The sequence below is a fragment of the Morus notabilis genome, unplaced genomic scaffold (assembly GCF_000414095.1).
Source record: "Morus notabilis unplaced genomic scaffold, ASM41409v2 Scaffold563, whole genome shotgun sequence".
Taxonomy (NCBI): domain Eukaryota; kingdom Viridiplantae; phylum Streptophyta; class Magnoliopsida; order Rosales; family Moraceae; genus Morus; species Morus notabilis.
Window position 1 is genome coordinate 18,082 of NW_010360646.1, and position 15,570 is coordinate 33,651.

The 15,570-nt window shown below is 36.0% G+C and overlaps 1 protein-coding gene and 1 pseudogene across 1 annotated transcript; both read left to right on the forward strand.

Annotated features, from left to right (window-relative positions):
* The first annotated feature begins 575 nt into the window (after positions 1 to 575).
* Positions 576 to 2,018, forward strand: LOC21386327 (annotated as a pseudogene).
* Positions 2,019 to 9,819: 7,801 nt separating this feature from the next.
* LOC21386328 (pentatricopeptide repeat-containing protein At3g12770) lies at positions 9,820 to 11,812 on the forward strand. Its single transcript, XM_010096921.2, has one exon. The coding sequence runs from the start codon at positions 9,912 to 9,914 to the stop codon at positions 11,766 to 11,768; it is 1,857 nt and encodes a 618-aa protein (XP_010095223.2). The 5' UTR covers positions 9,820 to 9,911; the 3' UTR covers positions 11,769 to 11,812.
* Positions 11,813 to 15,570: the final 3,758 nt, after the last annotated feature.

The window sequence follows — 15,570 nt, forward strand, 5'->3', positions numbered from 1 at the left end:
TCTTTTGTCTCACTGTGCATCTTACAAATATAATAGTAATAGATTTGGATCCCTTTGCTAAACCATGTTACCCAATGCCTTGGCAGATTTTTTTGATTCCCTAAATGCCCTTTTGAGAATTAAATATTGTCTTCTGAATCTTCATCTCTTCTAAGCCACTGACTGCAGAATCTAGCACAAAGATGATCAGATCAACGACCAGGATTCACACATCACAACAGTGTTAATAAAGTTGTTAAATACCAGCAGCCCTTGGAGAGAAAAGAAAAAAGGGCAAGAATGTGCCGAGCATATTTTAGTCATTTCACCAACTTGTGATGGGAATTTTAAAGATCACCCGTACCTTAAACAGTAAAAAGGATAGGGATGATTTGAAAACGACAGCAAAATGACGAATGGAAAAAAGCTTGGCCTGGCTCCTTTGGTGCTAATATAAATATGCAACAAAGACTTGCCAAAGATTGCCATAGAATTTGGAAGACAAAAAAACCTTTACCTAAGCATTACATAACATAAGAGGGTTCCTTTATATCTCACATTATTATCTAATTTAGCTTTTGTTTCTGTTTTACTACATGTATTGGGGAACAATGGCTGGTCATATGGGTTGGGGTATAATAGAAGAAGAAGGTTGGAGAAAAGGGCCTTGGACTGCTGACGAAGATAGATTGCTTATTGAGTACGTCAGAGTTCATGGTGAAGGCAGATGGAACTCTGTGGCTAGGCTTGCAGGTAATAATCCAACCATCTTATTATATATACATGACTAAACTTGCCATATATATATATATATATATATATATATATATATTGTGTGATCAAAAAATCATACCAAAAATATAAGCAGCAGAAGCAAGAAACAAAGCATAAAAATTGGACAATTTTTAGTGTTGTTATTGTCAAGAATAATAAAGAAAAAAGATGGGCAGTGCAATAGAAATAAAAAAAAAAAAAAAAAAACATGTGGGACTACTACTTAGTAGGTTCTTTTTTTTTTTTTTTTTTTTTTTTTTTTTTTTTTTTTTTTTTTTTTTTTTTTTTTGCAGGAGGTAGGAGGAAAATTTCCTTTCCTTTTCTTTGTTGCTTATGCAGGACTGAAGAGGAATGGTAAGAGCTGTAGACTGAGGTGGGTGAATTATCTGAGGCCGGACCTGAAGAGGGGGCAAATAACTCCACATGAAGAGAGCATAATTCTAGAGCTCCATGCTAGGTGGGGAAACAGGTAAGACATATACTATTATTGTTTTGCAACTTTATACTCCTTTTTCTTTCTTTCTTTCTTCATATGACAAGTGAGCTTGAAAGTCTCAAGTGCCAAAAAACTTAAAATATTTCAGATGGTCGACGATCGCGAGGAGCTTGCCGGGAAGAACCGACAATGAGATCAAGAACTACTGGCGAACCCATTTCAAGAAAAAGCAAGCAAAAGCTGCTTCTGATGCCTCCAAGAAGGCGAAAGCCCGCCTCTTGAAGAGGCAGCAATTTCATCAACAACAACAACTCCAACAGCAGCAACAACAACAACAACATCAACAACAATACCAACAGCAATTACAGCTGAACCAAATGGACTTCAAAAGGATCATGACTTTACTCGAAGAAAACGAGCACAAGTCCGCGCCTCAAGTCAGGCCGGAAATGGCCGCTGCGGCATATCCTCAAACAGTTGATGAGCAGAACTTCCTCTACTCCATGCTGAACCTCAATGGCAATGTTTCTGCTGTGCCTGAGGCCCCCATTAACGAGGACACTTTATGGGATTATGGGTTATGGAACATGGATGATTTCCATGGCACTAACAACTTTAGCTCAGCCTGTTCTACTACGAAGCTAGCATGCAGCAGAATCTGGTGATGCCCTTTTGCTAGGTTCATGAAGATCACTTATTAGTTTTGACTTTTCTCAAGTTTAATATTACTATGAGAAGAACAAAAAAAAAGGCTCTAATAAGTTTGGAGCTTCGGATCATGCGATTTGCAATGTTTAGGTGTGAAAAATTAACGGATCGTGGATAATGCAGTCCGGACTAGTTGCTACGTCTTAGTTGTATCCTATCTCAATAAATTTGTCCAATTTTGCATGAAATATTAAATAGTATAACATTCCAAATATGATTAACTGATTTTCAGTGGTTATAGCTAAACTTATTCTTAATAATTTAAACCACGCTTGCGTGAGGATTTTACAATTTCATTCTTCTCAAGCAAGACCTTTTTTTTTTTTTTTTTTTTTGGCTCTAGATATTATTTTCCTTCGTTCTTATTTAAAATCAATTAGAAGTTTTTATAGAATGATATCTTGTTTATTTAGATGTGGTAAAAATCATATCCTAACAGAAAAAAAGTGTGTAACATTAATTGACATGCACTATATAAAGATTAGACGGTTAAAAAAGAGTCCGAAAAATACTTTTCATATTCTATCATAAAATTCTCAATTATTTATTGACAATATTTATAGTTGGGGAGGTTCTTTTATTCTACCGGTAGAAATTACTTTTTATTCGTTAAATTAACTTTTTAACCATTAAAATTACGATTGGAAGTAATTTTACGTCGCGTGTTTCAAATTTTTATCTTGGATACTCACAGTTAGTCTAACGGTTAAAATAATATTACCTATCAGAAAAGTAAAAGAGGCGAAGCCTGGTCATAAGAATTGCTTTCTGGGCAAAAATGATACTTTGAATGGAAAATAAGCAAGATAAACAAAGTTGAGGAATCTTTGCATCTCCTGGGGTGAAAACGACGGCGTATGCTGCCTTGAGGAATCGATTTTAGTGTTCTTTCTGGTTTATGATTTGATCACGCATCAAAGTACATAATTACGGAATACTTTTAACAACAGTACAGCTCTTCTTATGCTTTTAATGATAATCTTTGTCGCCATATCTTTATGCTGGTATTTAAAATAACAAGATATTTCTATATGGGTTTTATTTTATAATTTATTTCGATCAAAAACATCTTGACGAGATAAGAACTAGGTTAGATTCTCTTAATTTTGCTTAGTTTATGATTTTTCTTTTTTAAGTTTAGTTATTACCTTTATTGAATTTCTCGTGTTCAGACACATCCGTAAAGGACAAATTTTATGTGCCCAAAAAAATATAAATTAATTGATCCGATCCAATTGCATCATATTCCAAGTGAAATGATTGATAGTGACTACAGTTATTTAAAATAAAATTAATTTAAAATTTTACAACTCAAGATGAATAAAAACACCTAAAATTAATTATAAAAAACCTAAAACTTAAGGTAAAAATAAGATTTCAAAATTTCAGGGGGGTTGGACTATAAATTTGGTCAGGTTTCATGTATTAAAATTAAAATAGAAAAATTCAATATGAGGCAGCAGCCTATCATCGACTGTTTGCTTACACTAACACAAAACGAACAAAAGTATACCAAAATTACGTCCTAAATGCATTAGATGGCCCAAGTCGAATTGAAAGGCCATTTTGCTAACAAGTGACCTTTTGTCTATGTCTATGACTTAGTTACAAGTTCTTTCTGATTTCACTTGGCATGAATATAGCAGCACATCCAATTGCCTCCAATTACTGCTATCCCTCAAATTTAATTGCCTTAAATTTGTTTAAAGGGTAAAGCTTTTAATAAATTATTTAACCGAAACGAATATTATTACCGTAGTTTTGGTACAAATATGAGATTGATGTATAAAACATTCATTACAATAAACAACCGAGTTTAATCATAGCACAAACTAACAACATGAAGGAATTCATCGTGCACATTTTTTTTTTTTTTTTTTCAATTAGTATACATATAACTTCACTAATGAGATAATATCGAGCTTAGAATTGTAAGTTGTAAATTTAGAAAGATCCGAAACCCACTAACCCACTACTGTTGGTCTGGGTTTCGCCTGACCTGGCCCTAAATTTTTTAAGATTAGTTAAAAGGATAGTAATTAAAAGTAAATAACTAAAATTCAGATTATGCACTCTAAAAGTAAATTCAATAATTTTCTCTAAACAATATGATATGTAGGGTGTGCTGAGAGAAAAAAAGACCCTCTACCATTAGTATTTTTTGTAATAATATTAATTATATAATTAAGTCTATTGTCCCTTTTTCTCATCTTATTTAAAAGTCTTTTTGTAATTAGAAGATTTTGGGTGTTTGTAGAACAATCTTATAATTATTTAACTAATAGAATATTAATCAAAAGTAACAGATAAAAATCTAAACTCGTGCACTCTTAAAAGTGTATTTATCTCCTTTGCCCCATAAAAGAATAAACGCCAAAAGCTCCAACTCTCTTCAATATTTTCACTCAAAAATTAGTAGTTACTTTATTCTGCAACTAGGGAAAACTATTTTTATTTCATATTAAAAAATTTTTGTTAATGTCTAATTAGGAGTGACTTTCATTTATTTTTCATAATTAATATTTTAATGGTTTTAATTAAATCATAATCTTTTAGTTCGGTGCCACATCATTAGCAAAAAAAAAAATCAGTGCCACGTCAATAATTTCAATCCATAAAGTGGATGAAAGGGAGAAATTTAAAGTTTTGAGGGTGATAAAATTAATGAAAAAAAAGATAAAAGTTAATAGGATAGTTTCAAAAATTCCCCCCGAAATATAACCTTTGTAACACTTTACCCTCTGAATTTTAAAAAGTAACATCTATTTCCTCTGGAACTTTGTTCATTTAACAAGTTTTATCCTTCTACTATAATGAGTGAGAGAATTGTCACGTGTCACTTATTTAGTGAGAATTGAAAGCGCAATTACGCTTATACCCTTCTAATCAGATAATTCTCCATTTTTATTGAAAAAATCACCATATTCATTCCCATTTTACTTCTTTTTTTTTCCTCACCTCATTCATCCACGGCAAGTTCCTGTAGTATAAACAGTGGTGGCAGTGACTGGGTAAACGAAAAAATTTGAGGTCCTATTGGATGTTGATGTGGGTTGGATCTGGTAGTGAAGACATCACACACGAAGAAGAATACGAGAAGACAATTGGACAACAAAGCTTTTGTATATTTGGGTTGAATCTGGTTAATTTGAGTTTGATTAGGGTCGTGGGTTGATTCTGTTTTAGTTTGGGGGGAATTTTTGAAATTAATCCTTCATTTTATGATTGAATGCAGAATGAATAGGAGAGAGGCTGTGGGTTCGGAAAGTGGCTTGGTAGTGGAGAAAATTTCCGTGCAAGAGAGTTGGTTCCAGAATTAGATTTCAGTGCAAGAGATGTGGTTCTAGAATTAGTTGACAACAAAACCTAGATTTAGCAACAAAACCCTACAAGATGACATGGTAAAACAAGTTTAGCAATTAACAAACAGATTTAACAAGTATTTAGAAAAACACAACAAATAAAGAAAATAATTAGCAAACTTACTGTCAATAGGATTAAAATCACCAATATTTCCTCATGTTGCAGCCATTAGGAGTGATTCACCACGAAAATTTATAATGAATATTGATTTTTTCTCAGATTTTTCTATTTGGGGGAAGGTTCTAACCCTAACACAACAAAAAAATTGACAAAATGAGTTTTTTAACGCATTTGAGTTTTTTTAATCGTTTTATTAATAACCTAGGGTTGTTGAAGGTTAATTTACGATAATACCCTCCTAATATAGGTCATGTACCTGACACATTATGATTTCCGTCTCTCATTGTAAGAGAAGGATAAAACTTGTTAACGGAATAAAGTTCGGGAGGAACTGATGTTATTTTTTAAAATTCGAAGGGGAAAGTGTTATAAGGGTCATAGTTCGGAAGGAATTTTAAAATTAATCCAAGCTAATATGATACATTTTTTTTAATAGGACAATCCTACTAGTAGTGTTACTTTTTGACCGTTAGATCAAATCAAAATCACATCATATTAAAAAAGTATGTAAAACAAACACTTTTAATACAAATTTAACGGATTTAACAAACAATTTTTTACAGTTTTTAGAATTTGAGTTTTGTTACAATAAAAAGCTCTTAGAAATAGTCACATCTAACTTTTTTGCTGCAGTAAAAAGCTCTCAAATAAAGTCACATTTAAACTCGGATCAAAAACTCGAATCAACGAACTAAACGGTTCCTTAAACGCTAACAAGAGAAAAAAAACAAGAAAAACTAAAAACAAAAAAAAAAAAAAAAAAACTCCATCATTTTGTTCGAATCCTAATCCCACGTATCCCTGATTCAAAAAGACCCATAAAGTTCTCAAAAAGCGCCATAAGAGGGTGCAAATACAAGGCCACAAAATTTACATTTTTCTCGGAGCAAATTAAAATAACAGTAGAATTAATGTTGGAACTTTAGGCCGGCGGGCCGGCCCGAGGCCTGAATTTTTTGGGCTCGGTGGTAAACCCAAATGCCGGCCCGTTCAACTCCATTTTTCGGGCTTGGGCTCGGGCTTAGGCAGCCCAAAAATGGACAACTCGCCGGAGCCCGCCGCCATGATATCGCCGTCAATCGCTGTCCACCGGAATTTTTTAAAATTTTTTCAATCAGGCCTAAACGGCCCGAATTGCCCGAAGCGCGAGGCCGACCAACGGATATATTTTTGACCGTTGGTGTCCAACCCGACCCGAAGCCCGAATTCAATGGCTATTTTTTTTACCGTTGCCCGATTTTCAGCCCGAGCCTGCCTGAACCCGACTTGCCGAGAAAAAAAAAACCGTTGGATCCGAATTTGGGGGAAAAAATAAATTTCTTAACCCAAAAATTTCCCTATAAATACCCCTCATCCCCCAGACATTTTCTTCACCCAAACTATCTCAATCCCTCTCAATTTCTCTCAACCTCTCTCAAATCTCTCTCACAATTTTTTTAAAAACTATTACAATATCCTAAAGCTCTCTCTCTCAAATCGCTCTTATTTTTTTATAATGGATTCTTTTGGTTATAGTGGTGTTCCTGTTTATGCCCAACACAATGTGGAAGAAGGACAATTTCCCGCTAATGAATTTATTATGCAGGAATCTGCTAATCCGAGCTCTGGTTGACGTACTGGAGGTCGTGGTCGCAATGGTGGTGGGCGTGGAGAAGCGGTGAGTGCAAGTGCTACTGCGTCTGCAAGTGTTGCGACCTCCAGGAGAAAATACAAGTGCACCTCGACAGTTTGGGATTACTTCGACACAATTAAGGAGATCGACAATGAAAGTAACACTAAACATAAAGCTCAGTGTAAATATTGTTTACCTAAATTATAAGGTGACACTATTCACGACACAACACACTTGAGAAGACACTCTGAAAAGTGCCTTCAAAAGCTTAGCCAGTCTAGTAGAGTCGAACTCCGTCAAACACAATTATCTTTTGATCACGCAACCGGTGGTCTAACTACTTAGAAATACGATCCGCAAGTAGATCGTATGGAAGTTGCGTGAATGATAGCTACATTAGATCAACCACTTAATTTTGTAGAGCATCCTAATTGGCAACGATATATTAAAGTTGTGCATAATCCTAATGCACAGTTCACTTCAAAAAGTACTCTCAGGAAAGATTTGTTAAAATTATTTAAAAAATAAAAAGAAGCATTAATAAACATTTTACACTCCACTAGCGGTTGCGTTGCATTAACGACAAATATTTGGTCTACCCTTGGCAATAAAAATTATTTAGCTGTAACTGGAAATTACTTTAAAGGATTCGATTTAGATAAGAAAATATTATATTTTAAATGTGTTTTAGAATCACATAGTGCCGATTTAATATATAATACAATTTTAAATGTAATTGATGAATTTAGATTAAGAGATAAAGTAATGACTATAATATTAGATAATGCTAGAGCAAATACTAAAGCAATTGAGTACTTTGAAAATGATTAAGTTTATTCGATTATGGTACTATTTTCCACCAACGTTGTGCATGCCACATAATTAATTTAATAGTTAAATCATGTTTAAAAGAAATGGGTGCTCACATTAAAATAATTAGAGATGGTATTGCATGGATTCAAGGTAGTAACCAAAGAGAACAAGATTGGTTTAGGTTCTTACAAGCATTAAATCTATCTCCTAGAGCATTAGCCTTAGATATGCCTGTAAGATGGAACTCAACTTATATTATGCTTCAACAATGCATCCCCTATAAGGATGCTATAATAAACTATATCTGTGCAAAATTAGGAACATGACATATAGATGCATATGATTGGCAAATTACTGAAGTTTTGTATCAATTTTTTGGGTAGGTTTCATGAAGTTACTTTAAAACTTAGTGGACCATATTACCTAATATCACATTTAGCTTTAGTTGAACTTTTAAGAATTAGTATTTAATTTAGTGAATATAGGGCGGACCCAATCTTAGGAGTTCCTATCGCTTCCATAAAAAAGAAATTTAAAAAATATTGGTCTAAGTTGCCTTTGTTGTATGGTTTGGGTACTATTTTTGATCATAGATTAAAATTAAACGGTTTAAAAAGTGGTTTAGAAAACTTAGGTGAATTTTTAGGCATCAATTGTTCTTGCCAATTTCTAACAATAAAGGCAAAATTTTTTTTGATCTATAGTAAATATGAGAATAGGTTTAAAAACACAAACTCTAGAGTACAGGAACCGCAACAACAAGATGAAAACCCACATTCATTCTTGAATGTTTTCAGGTTGAAAACGAAGAAGAAGACGACTCAAACAGAAGCTGGGAGTGGATCTTCATCAACAGGTGGCAGCAGCGACGGCGGCTTCAATGAGCTTATGGCGTACCTGAGTGAGAGCTTAGTAGTCGACGGTACTAGAGAATCGTTTGACCTACTTCAATGGTGGAGGGCACGAGCATTAACTTGATCAATCCTAACTCGATTGGCAATAGATATATTTTTGATCTCCACTGTTTCATCTGAACAAGCCTTCAGTACGACCGGACGAATACTGGAGGAACGACGAAACACATTATAAAGGGACATTGTTGAAGCCTTGGTCTGCATCAAGGATTAGGATCGTGCCGATCAACGTTTATAGGATACAATTTCGCCGGAAATTCAAGAATGGATCGATGAATTTAATAGATTAACATTTAATTTTGAAAAAGATCTTAGAAGAGAGTAGCTCATGCCCGGGATCGTATAATATCAAAATGTTTCCCCGGAGTGGTTCAAGCTTATGTGACCAAAGCTGGAAAGAAAGATTCTTTACCAAGAAAGGTAGCAAAGTCACCTCCATTCTCGATTTCTATTGCGACAGAGGGAGGTAATATAATAATAGAGTCAAAATCACGATAATTTGTAAATATGTATTTGCTTTTGACATTGTAATTATATATTTAGACTTTGTAAGTTTGTAAAATTTGTAATTCGTCACAAAATGATTGCACTCTTTTTTCCTTATCATGTTTTTATCCTAATTGAGTTTTTCTTAGTAAGGTTTTTAACGAGACAATAATGAATTACGAATTTAAAAATTAATATACAAAATTAATCTATTAAATTGTATTAATAATGTGCGCTGAATGTTGATTTTAGTTTTTATATAATTTTAATACAAAATAACTTAATAATTATAAAAATTAAAAAATATAAAAAATATATTTTTTTCGGGCATTTCGGGCGGGCTCAGGCAACCAAAGCCAGCCCGCAGCCTGGGCCTGGCCTTCTCGGGCTCGGGCAAGCGGCCCAAAAATTTTGGACAAATCGGGTTGGGCATCAAACATAAAATTGATATTTTTAGATAGTCGCGGACAGCTCATCTAAAATTTAAGTGTTACGTAGAATCCACAAAATACAATTTAAAAAAAAAAAAACCCCACATATATCTTCCTCAACTGCTTTAAGGGGATATATATAATTAGACTCAAACGACAGAGACCCAAACGTTCGTCAGAGAGCGCATAAAAGTTGCCCAGAATTTCTCTCTCTGTCGTTTTAAATGCTTTATTATTATCAATAATATGGTTTCTCTCCATTTCTCTTTATTGCTATGATGAATTTCTGCTTTGCAAGCAAGACCCGTTTTTGCACTACCACTACTTCGTCCGACCACGCTCTGAATCTTCTCCATTTTATTAAGCTCTCCCTTACCCAACAATCTTTAAAACTCGCCCAACAAACTCACGCGCGGATTCTCACTCTGGGACTCAATCAAAACCCTTTTCTCGCCACGAAACTGATCTCCGCGTACGCCACGTTTAAGATCCCAACTTGTGCAAGGTTCGTCTTTGAATCAAACGAGCTCAAGGATACATATTTGTGGAACTCATTGATCAGTGGTTACGTGAAAAATGGAGGATATAGTGAGGCTTTTGAGCTGTTTAGAGAAATGTGTCGTGGTGATTATGTTCCTGATGATTATACGATGGCGACGATGTCGAAAGTCTCTGGCGAGATGGAGGACTTGGTTGCTGGGGAATTGATTCATGGGAGGATTATAAGATCTGGGTTTGGTTTTGATGTTGTCGTTTGCAATTCCTTGATGTATATGTTTTGTGAATGTGGGAAGTTTGGTGGTGCCAGGAAGGTGTTCGATGAAATGCCGCAAAGAAATGCGGGGTCTTGGAATGTGCTTATTACTGGGCATGTCGGTTGTGGGAATCAGATTTTTGATAAAGAAAGTTGGGAAATTGTGATTAATATGCAAATTGAAGGGGTTAAGCCTGATGGGTTTACGGTTTCGAGTCTTTTGCCTTTGTGTGGTGTTGATACCCGAAAAAGACCTGATTATGGAAAGGAGCTTCATTGTTATGTTGTGAGGAATGGACTGGAATTTAATTTGGGTTCTGATGCTCATCTGGGATGTTGCTTGACTGATATGTACTCAAAGAGTAGTAGAATTATTGCAGCTAGACGGGTGTTCGACCAAATGAAGAATAGAAATGTGTATACTTGGACAACGATTATCAATGGTTACGCACAAAATGGTGCTTCGGATGAAGCGTTGAATGTTTTTCGCGAGATGCAAGAAAGGGATAGGATAGAGCCCAATAGGGTATCTCTTGTGAGTGTCCTTCCTGCTTGTAGCTCTCATGCTAGTCTAATGGGAGGCAAACAAATCCATGGATTTGCAATCCGGAAGCTAATGAATCACGACGTATCTTTGTGCAACGCTTTAATCGATATGTATTCCAAGTGTGGGAGTATAGATCTCGCAAGGCAGGTTTTTGAGGATGATTCTTTTGTTAAAGACTCAATCTCTTGGAGTTCAATGATTTCTGGATATGGATTACATGGAAGGGGAAATGAAGCAGTTTCATTGTATGATGAGATGGTTCTTGAAGGAATACAACCAGACGCGATAACTATCGTCGGGGTACTTTCTGCTTGTGGCAGGTCAGGTTTGGTTGATGAAGGCCTTAATATATATAGCTCAGTGATTAATAAATATGGAATCAAACCTACAGTTGAAATCTGTGCTTGTGTCGTTGATATGCTCGGGCAGTTGGGCCAGCTTGATCAAGCACTGGATTTTGTAAAAAACATGCCTGTGAAACCTGGACCAAGTGTTTGGGGGGCTCTCGTCACTGCTTCAGTTGTACATGGGAATTCTAAGATGCAACAGCTAGCTTATAGATGCCTTATCGAACTAGAACCCTATAATCCGTCGAATTTTATTTCGTTGTCTAATGTGTATGCTTCTTCCAAGCAATGGGATGTTGTGGCTGAAGTGAGAACAGTGATGAAAGAAAGAGGCTTGAGGAAGGATCCGGGGTGCAGTTGGATTAGCATCAATAGCACCACAAACTGTTTCTATGTTGCTGATAAAGATCACCCTTGTTCAAACTCAGTCTATGACATGCTTGAAAGCCTCGTATATGTAATGAAGGAAGCAAAATACTCTTAAGAATTATGATATAGAAAGTCGAACATGAATTGTTTTTCTTTTTCCTTTTTTCTTTTTTTTTTTTAATCTTCACTTTGATGTTAAACTGCAAAGATGTTTGGAATCTATAAACTGTGATGCTTTTGTAGAAATTCTTCACATGGATATCTTAAAGAATGAGAATAGGCTATGTTGTGTGGAAAAATGTAGATGACGCGTGGAAGAACAACAGTGTGACACGTTGCCTTACTTTTCCTTAAAAGGCAACAACCTTCGACGCTGGGGACTCCCTTTCCTTCTGCAGCAAAGGAAGCCCAACTTAGGACGCCGACTCCTCATGATGATGACAGGTCGTACCGTCGACCTTACGACGAAAATCCTTCGGGAGAAAATCAATTGTCAAGAAAGACAACTAGGCTGAGCAGATAGAGACGGCGAGAGGAATGCCCTAAAAGGGGAAAGCCTGACATCACAAGTTGCATGCATAAATGGGGGAAGTCTGCAGTGAAGGCATTAATTGCAAACCCTTAAACCACCCTACGGGGGACAGAAAAGAGTTACAGGTACGCACAAAGTCGTAATAGGAGACTAATTGGCTGAGTGAACAGTTCACAAAGTGATTAGTGGACTATGGTTTGGGCCTAAAAAGGTAGACTACTTGAGTGCTTCTGCCTACAAAGAAGACCCACTCAATGAAGGAAGCTCGCTATAAAAGGGGCAAAGCCCCATACAGGAAAGAGGTTTGCTTCCTGAGAGAGAAAAAACGAGAGAACAACAGTTGATGTAAATTGTAACAATCTCAAAAGGAATATAAAACTACAGTGGATGTAGCTCTTCATTAACAGAGTGAACTACTATAAATTTTATGTGTTCTTCTACATCAAGCATATTTTCTCATATTGCTCACCATTCTAAATATACAACAAACACTTTACTGCATAAATTGAGTATACAGTCAATATCAAGCCGGTAATCTAACGGGATACCTAAAGGTGACCCAACCTATTTCTGTTGACGAGTTTTCATCGTCAACAATTGACGACTCGACTGGGGACTGAACTCAGAATCTCTGGTTCATACGTTTGACCCCCAATAATAACATAGTTAGCAGATTCCAAGTACTCTACTCTCTAATAACCAGATTCCGATCACCAACCACAACCAATTTCATGTCGTTTTCCATGACGATTCCAAGTATGACCTCTGAGCAATCCCCGGTGTCGCCGCTTTCCCACCGCCACGGCCACCTCCACCGTCGAGCGACGAACAACAAAACGCTCCGAAGCGCTTAAAGATGACGGGGGCGGCGGTCTCAATCAAATCTTCTTCTTCATCTCCTTTGAAAACTGAAGTTTCCGAGTCTACTCGAGCCGTCATCCTGTTCAACTCGCATGATGCCGGAGTCCGACTCGTCCACACTCTCATGGCCTGCGCCGAGGCCGTACAGCAGGACAATCTGAAGTTCGCCAACACACTGGTGAAGCACGTTGGACTACTCGCGGCGTCACAGGCCGGCGGGTTGAGGAAGGTCGCGATGGAGGCGGCCGGGTCGGGCAACTCGGGTTAAATGTTGCTCGCCCCGCAGCCCAACCCGCACATTGCGGGTTGGGCCTATTTGAATCCGTTTTTTTTTTTAAATATAACCTTATATTTTCAGGTCGGCCGGACGGATTAGTCGGATTCGGTTAGTCGGTTCGGGTTCAATTCTTACACCCCTAACCCCAGCAGTCGGGAGAGGAGAGTATACCGGCGGTCTTGCCGAATGAGAAGCGGATGCCGTAGGGCCACCAAGGGAGAGGGCCAAGGATCTTGATGGCGGAGCTTGAGAGTAAACCGGTGGTGTTGCTGAATGGAAAACGGGCACCGTGCGGCCACCGAGAGTGAGGGTCAAGGATGGCAATGTCGGCGCATGAGAGTAAACCGGAGGTGTCGGTGAATCTGTAACGGACAGGGGAGTAAACCTGCCAGGAAGATTCTCCGATGCGCCTTTTCTTGAGTTGTTCTTCTTTAGAAGTGTCGAGCTTCATTGGCCTTTTTTGTGGGTGGCCCATTTTTGATTGTCTTGTCTCTGCGTGGAAAGTGTTTGTTTCTAGAGAGATTGTTATGTGATGGAAATATTGAGTGAATGGGAAGGTGCAGAAGGGACTGGAGAGGAGGTTTAGTTCTGGTATTATGGAGGGAAGAACCAGCCTTACAAAACAATCGAATACGTATCTGAGAGGAAGCCGGGAAGGGTGGCAAAATGTAATTTATTTTAAAGATTGTTAAATTACAAAATTCTTTAAAAAAAAATGGCCGCATACATAAAAAAAAATAACATTATTGTTCAGAAAACGACATTATTTTGAAATGTTTTATTCGGTTTTTTTTTTTTTTTTTCCTTTCAATGTATTGGTGAATTATTCTTGAAGCCATTATTTTATCGTTAACGTGAGATAAGTAATGTGAAACCGAAATTACGGGTTATAAGTTTTGAAAAAACAAAATTATGACTGTGAGTGTTGAAATCATTTAACCTCAATATTTGAGCCATTTTTAATTTATATATTATGTTGTGATTCTTTTAATTATTTTCTTTTCCTTCAAAAAGTTGTGCATAGATATTACTAGCGCGTTGCAACGGGAAATAATTTTATACTATGCAGAGTTGTAAATATGATGAAGGTTAAAGATGAAATGTTCAAGGTGTGGTTAGATTGAAAGGATTGAAAAGCTTTTTTTGCAATGAGGAGGAAGAAGGAAAAAAGTTTTATAGTACATAATAAATTAATAATTTTTACAATACAAATATATCATAGAAAGTAAATAAGTAGAGCAAAGTATAGATTTATCTAAAAATTACCAGGTGAGTTAAAACAGAGGAAAAAATAATGACTTTAGTATATGCATAAAACAGTAAGAAAGAAAAAACCAAGCGTAAAAGGGGATCAGGCAAAAAAGGAGTAGGAAAAATAGGACATATAAAATGGAAGAAGAAGTAGAAGGTAAGATTGCATTTGCATCAAATGGCCAGTTATCCAAATCCAAGGACAAAAGAGGCCGTTACATTGTCAAAGTAAAAGAGTACAGCGATATCTTGAACTCAAAAAAATACTAACAATTTTCCAATGCAAGTGGCAAAACAGTGCAATGACAGCCCAAATACCAATGCAAGTGGCAAAACAGTGCAATGACAACCTAAATACTAATGACTCATTTAGTTCGTAGATTTGAGTTTTTAATTTGAGTTGATATGTGATTTTATTTGAGAGTTTTTTACTGTAATAAAAAAGTTAGATGTGATTATTTCTGAGAGCTTTTTACTGTAACAAAACTCAAATTCTAAACTCAAATTAGTAAAATGAATGGAGCCTGAAGATGAAGAAGTTCATGCTCAGAAATGGAAAAAGGTAGGGGAAAATAAGATAAATCCGTTCTCCCACTATACAATCTATAGTACTTTAAATTAGAATCAATAGTGGGAAGTTCAAATATAATGGTTCAATTTTAAATGGCAAAAAAAATGAGAGAAGGAAAGGAAAAATAGCAACCGCTGAAAATGAGTGAAAATTAGGTGCAAATAGGAACAGTAAAATATAATGTTTCAGTTTTAAATGTTAAAAAGATAAGAATAATAGAATAAAAAAATTAAAAGTGAGTAATAGAAATAAAAAGATAACCTAATTGTAAATAACTTCTGAATAAAATAATAGTGCCAAAAGGGCAGAAACAGTAAATTAAGGAAAAGGCAAAAAAAAAAAAAAGGAGAGAAGCAGAAGCTTTGATTAAGAAAATATTGACAAATCTGGAATCCAAATAAAAAGGGCACACTCTTTTTGGACAA

What these genes read in the sequence shown, in the direction of transcription:
- LOC21386328 (XM_010096921.2), top strand. Translation starts at nt 9,912, where the DNA reads ATGATGAATTTCTGCTTTGCAAGCAAGACCCGTTTTTGCACTACCACT.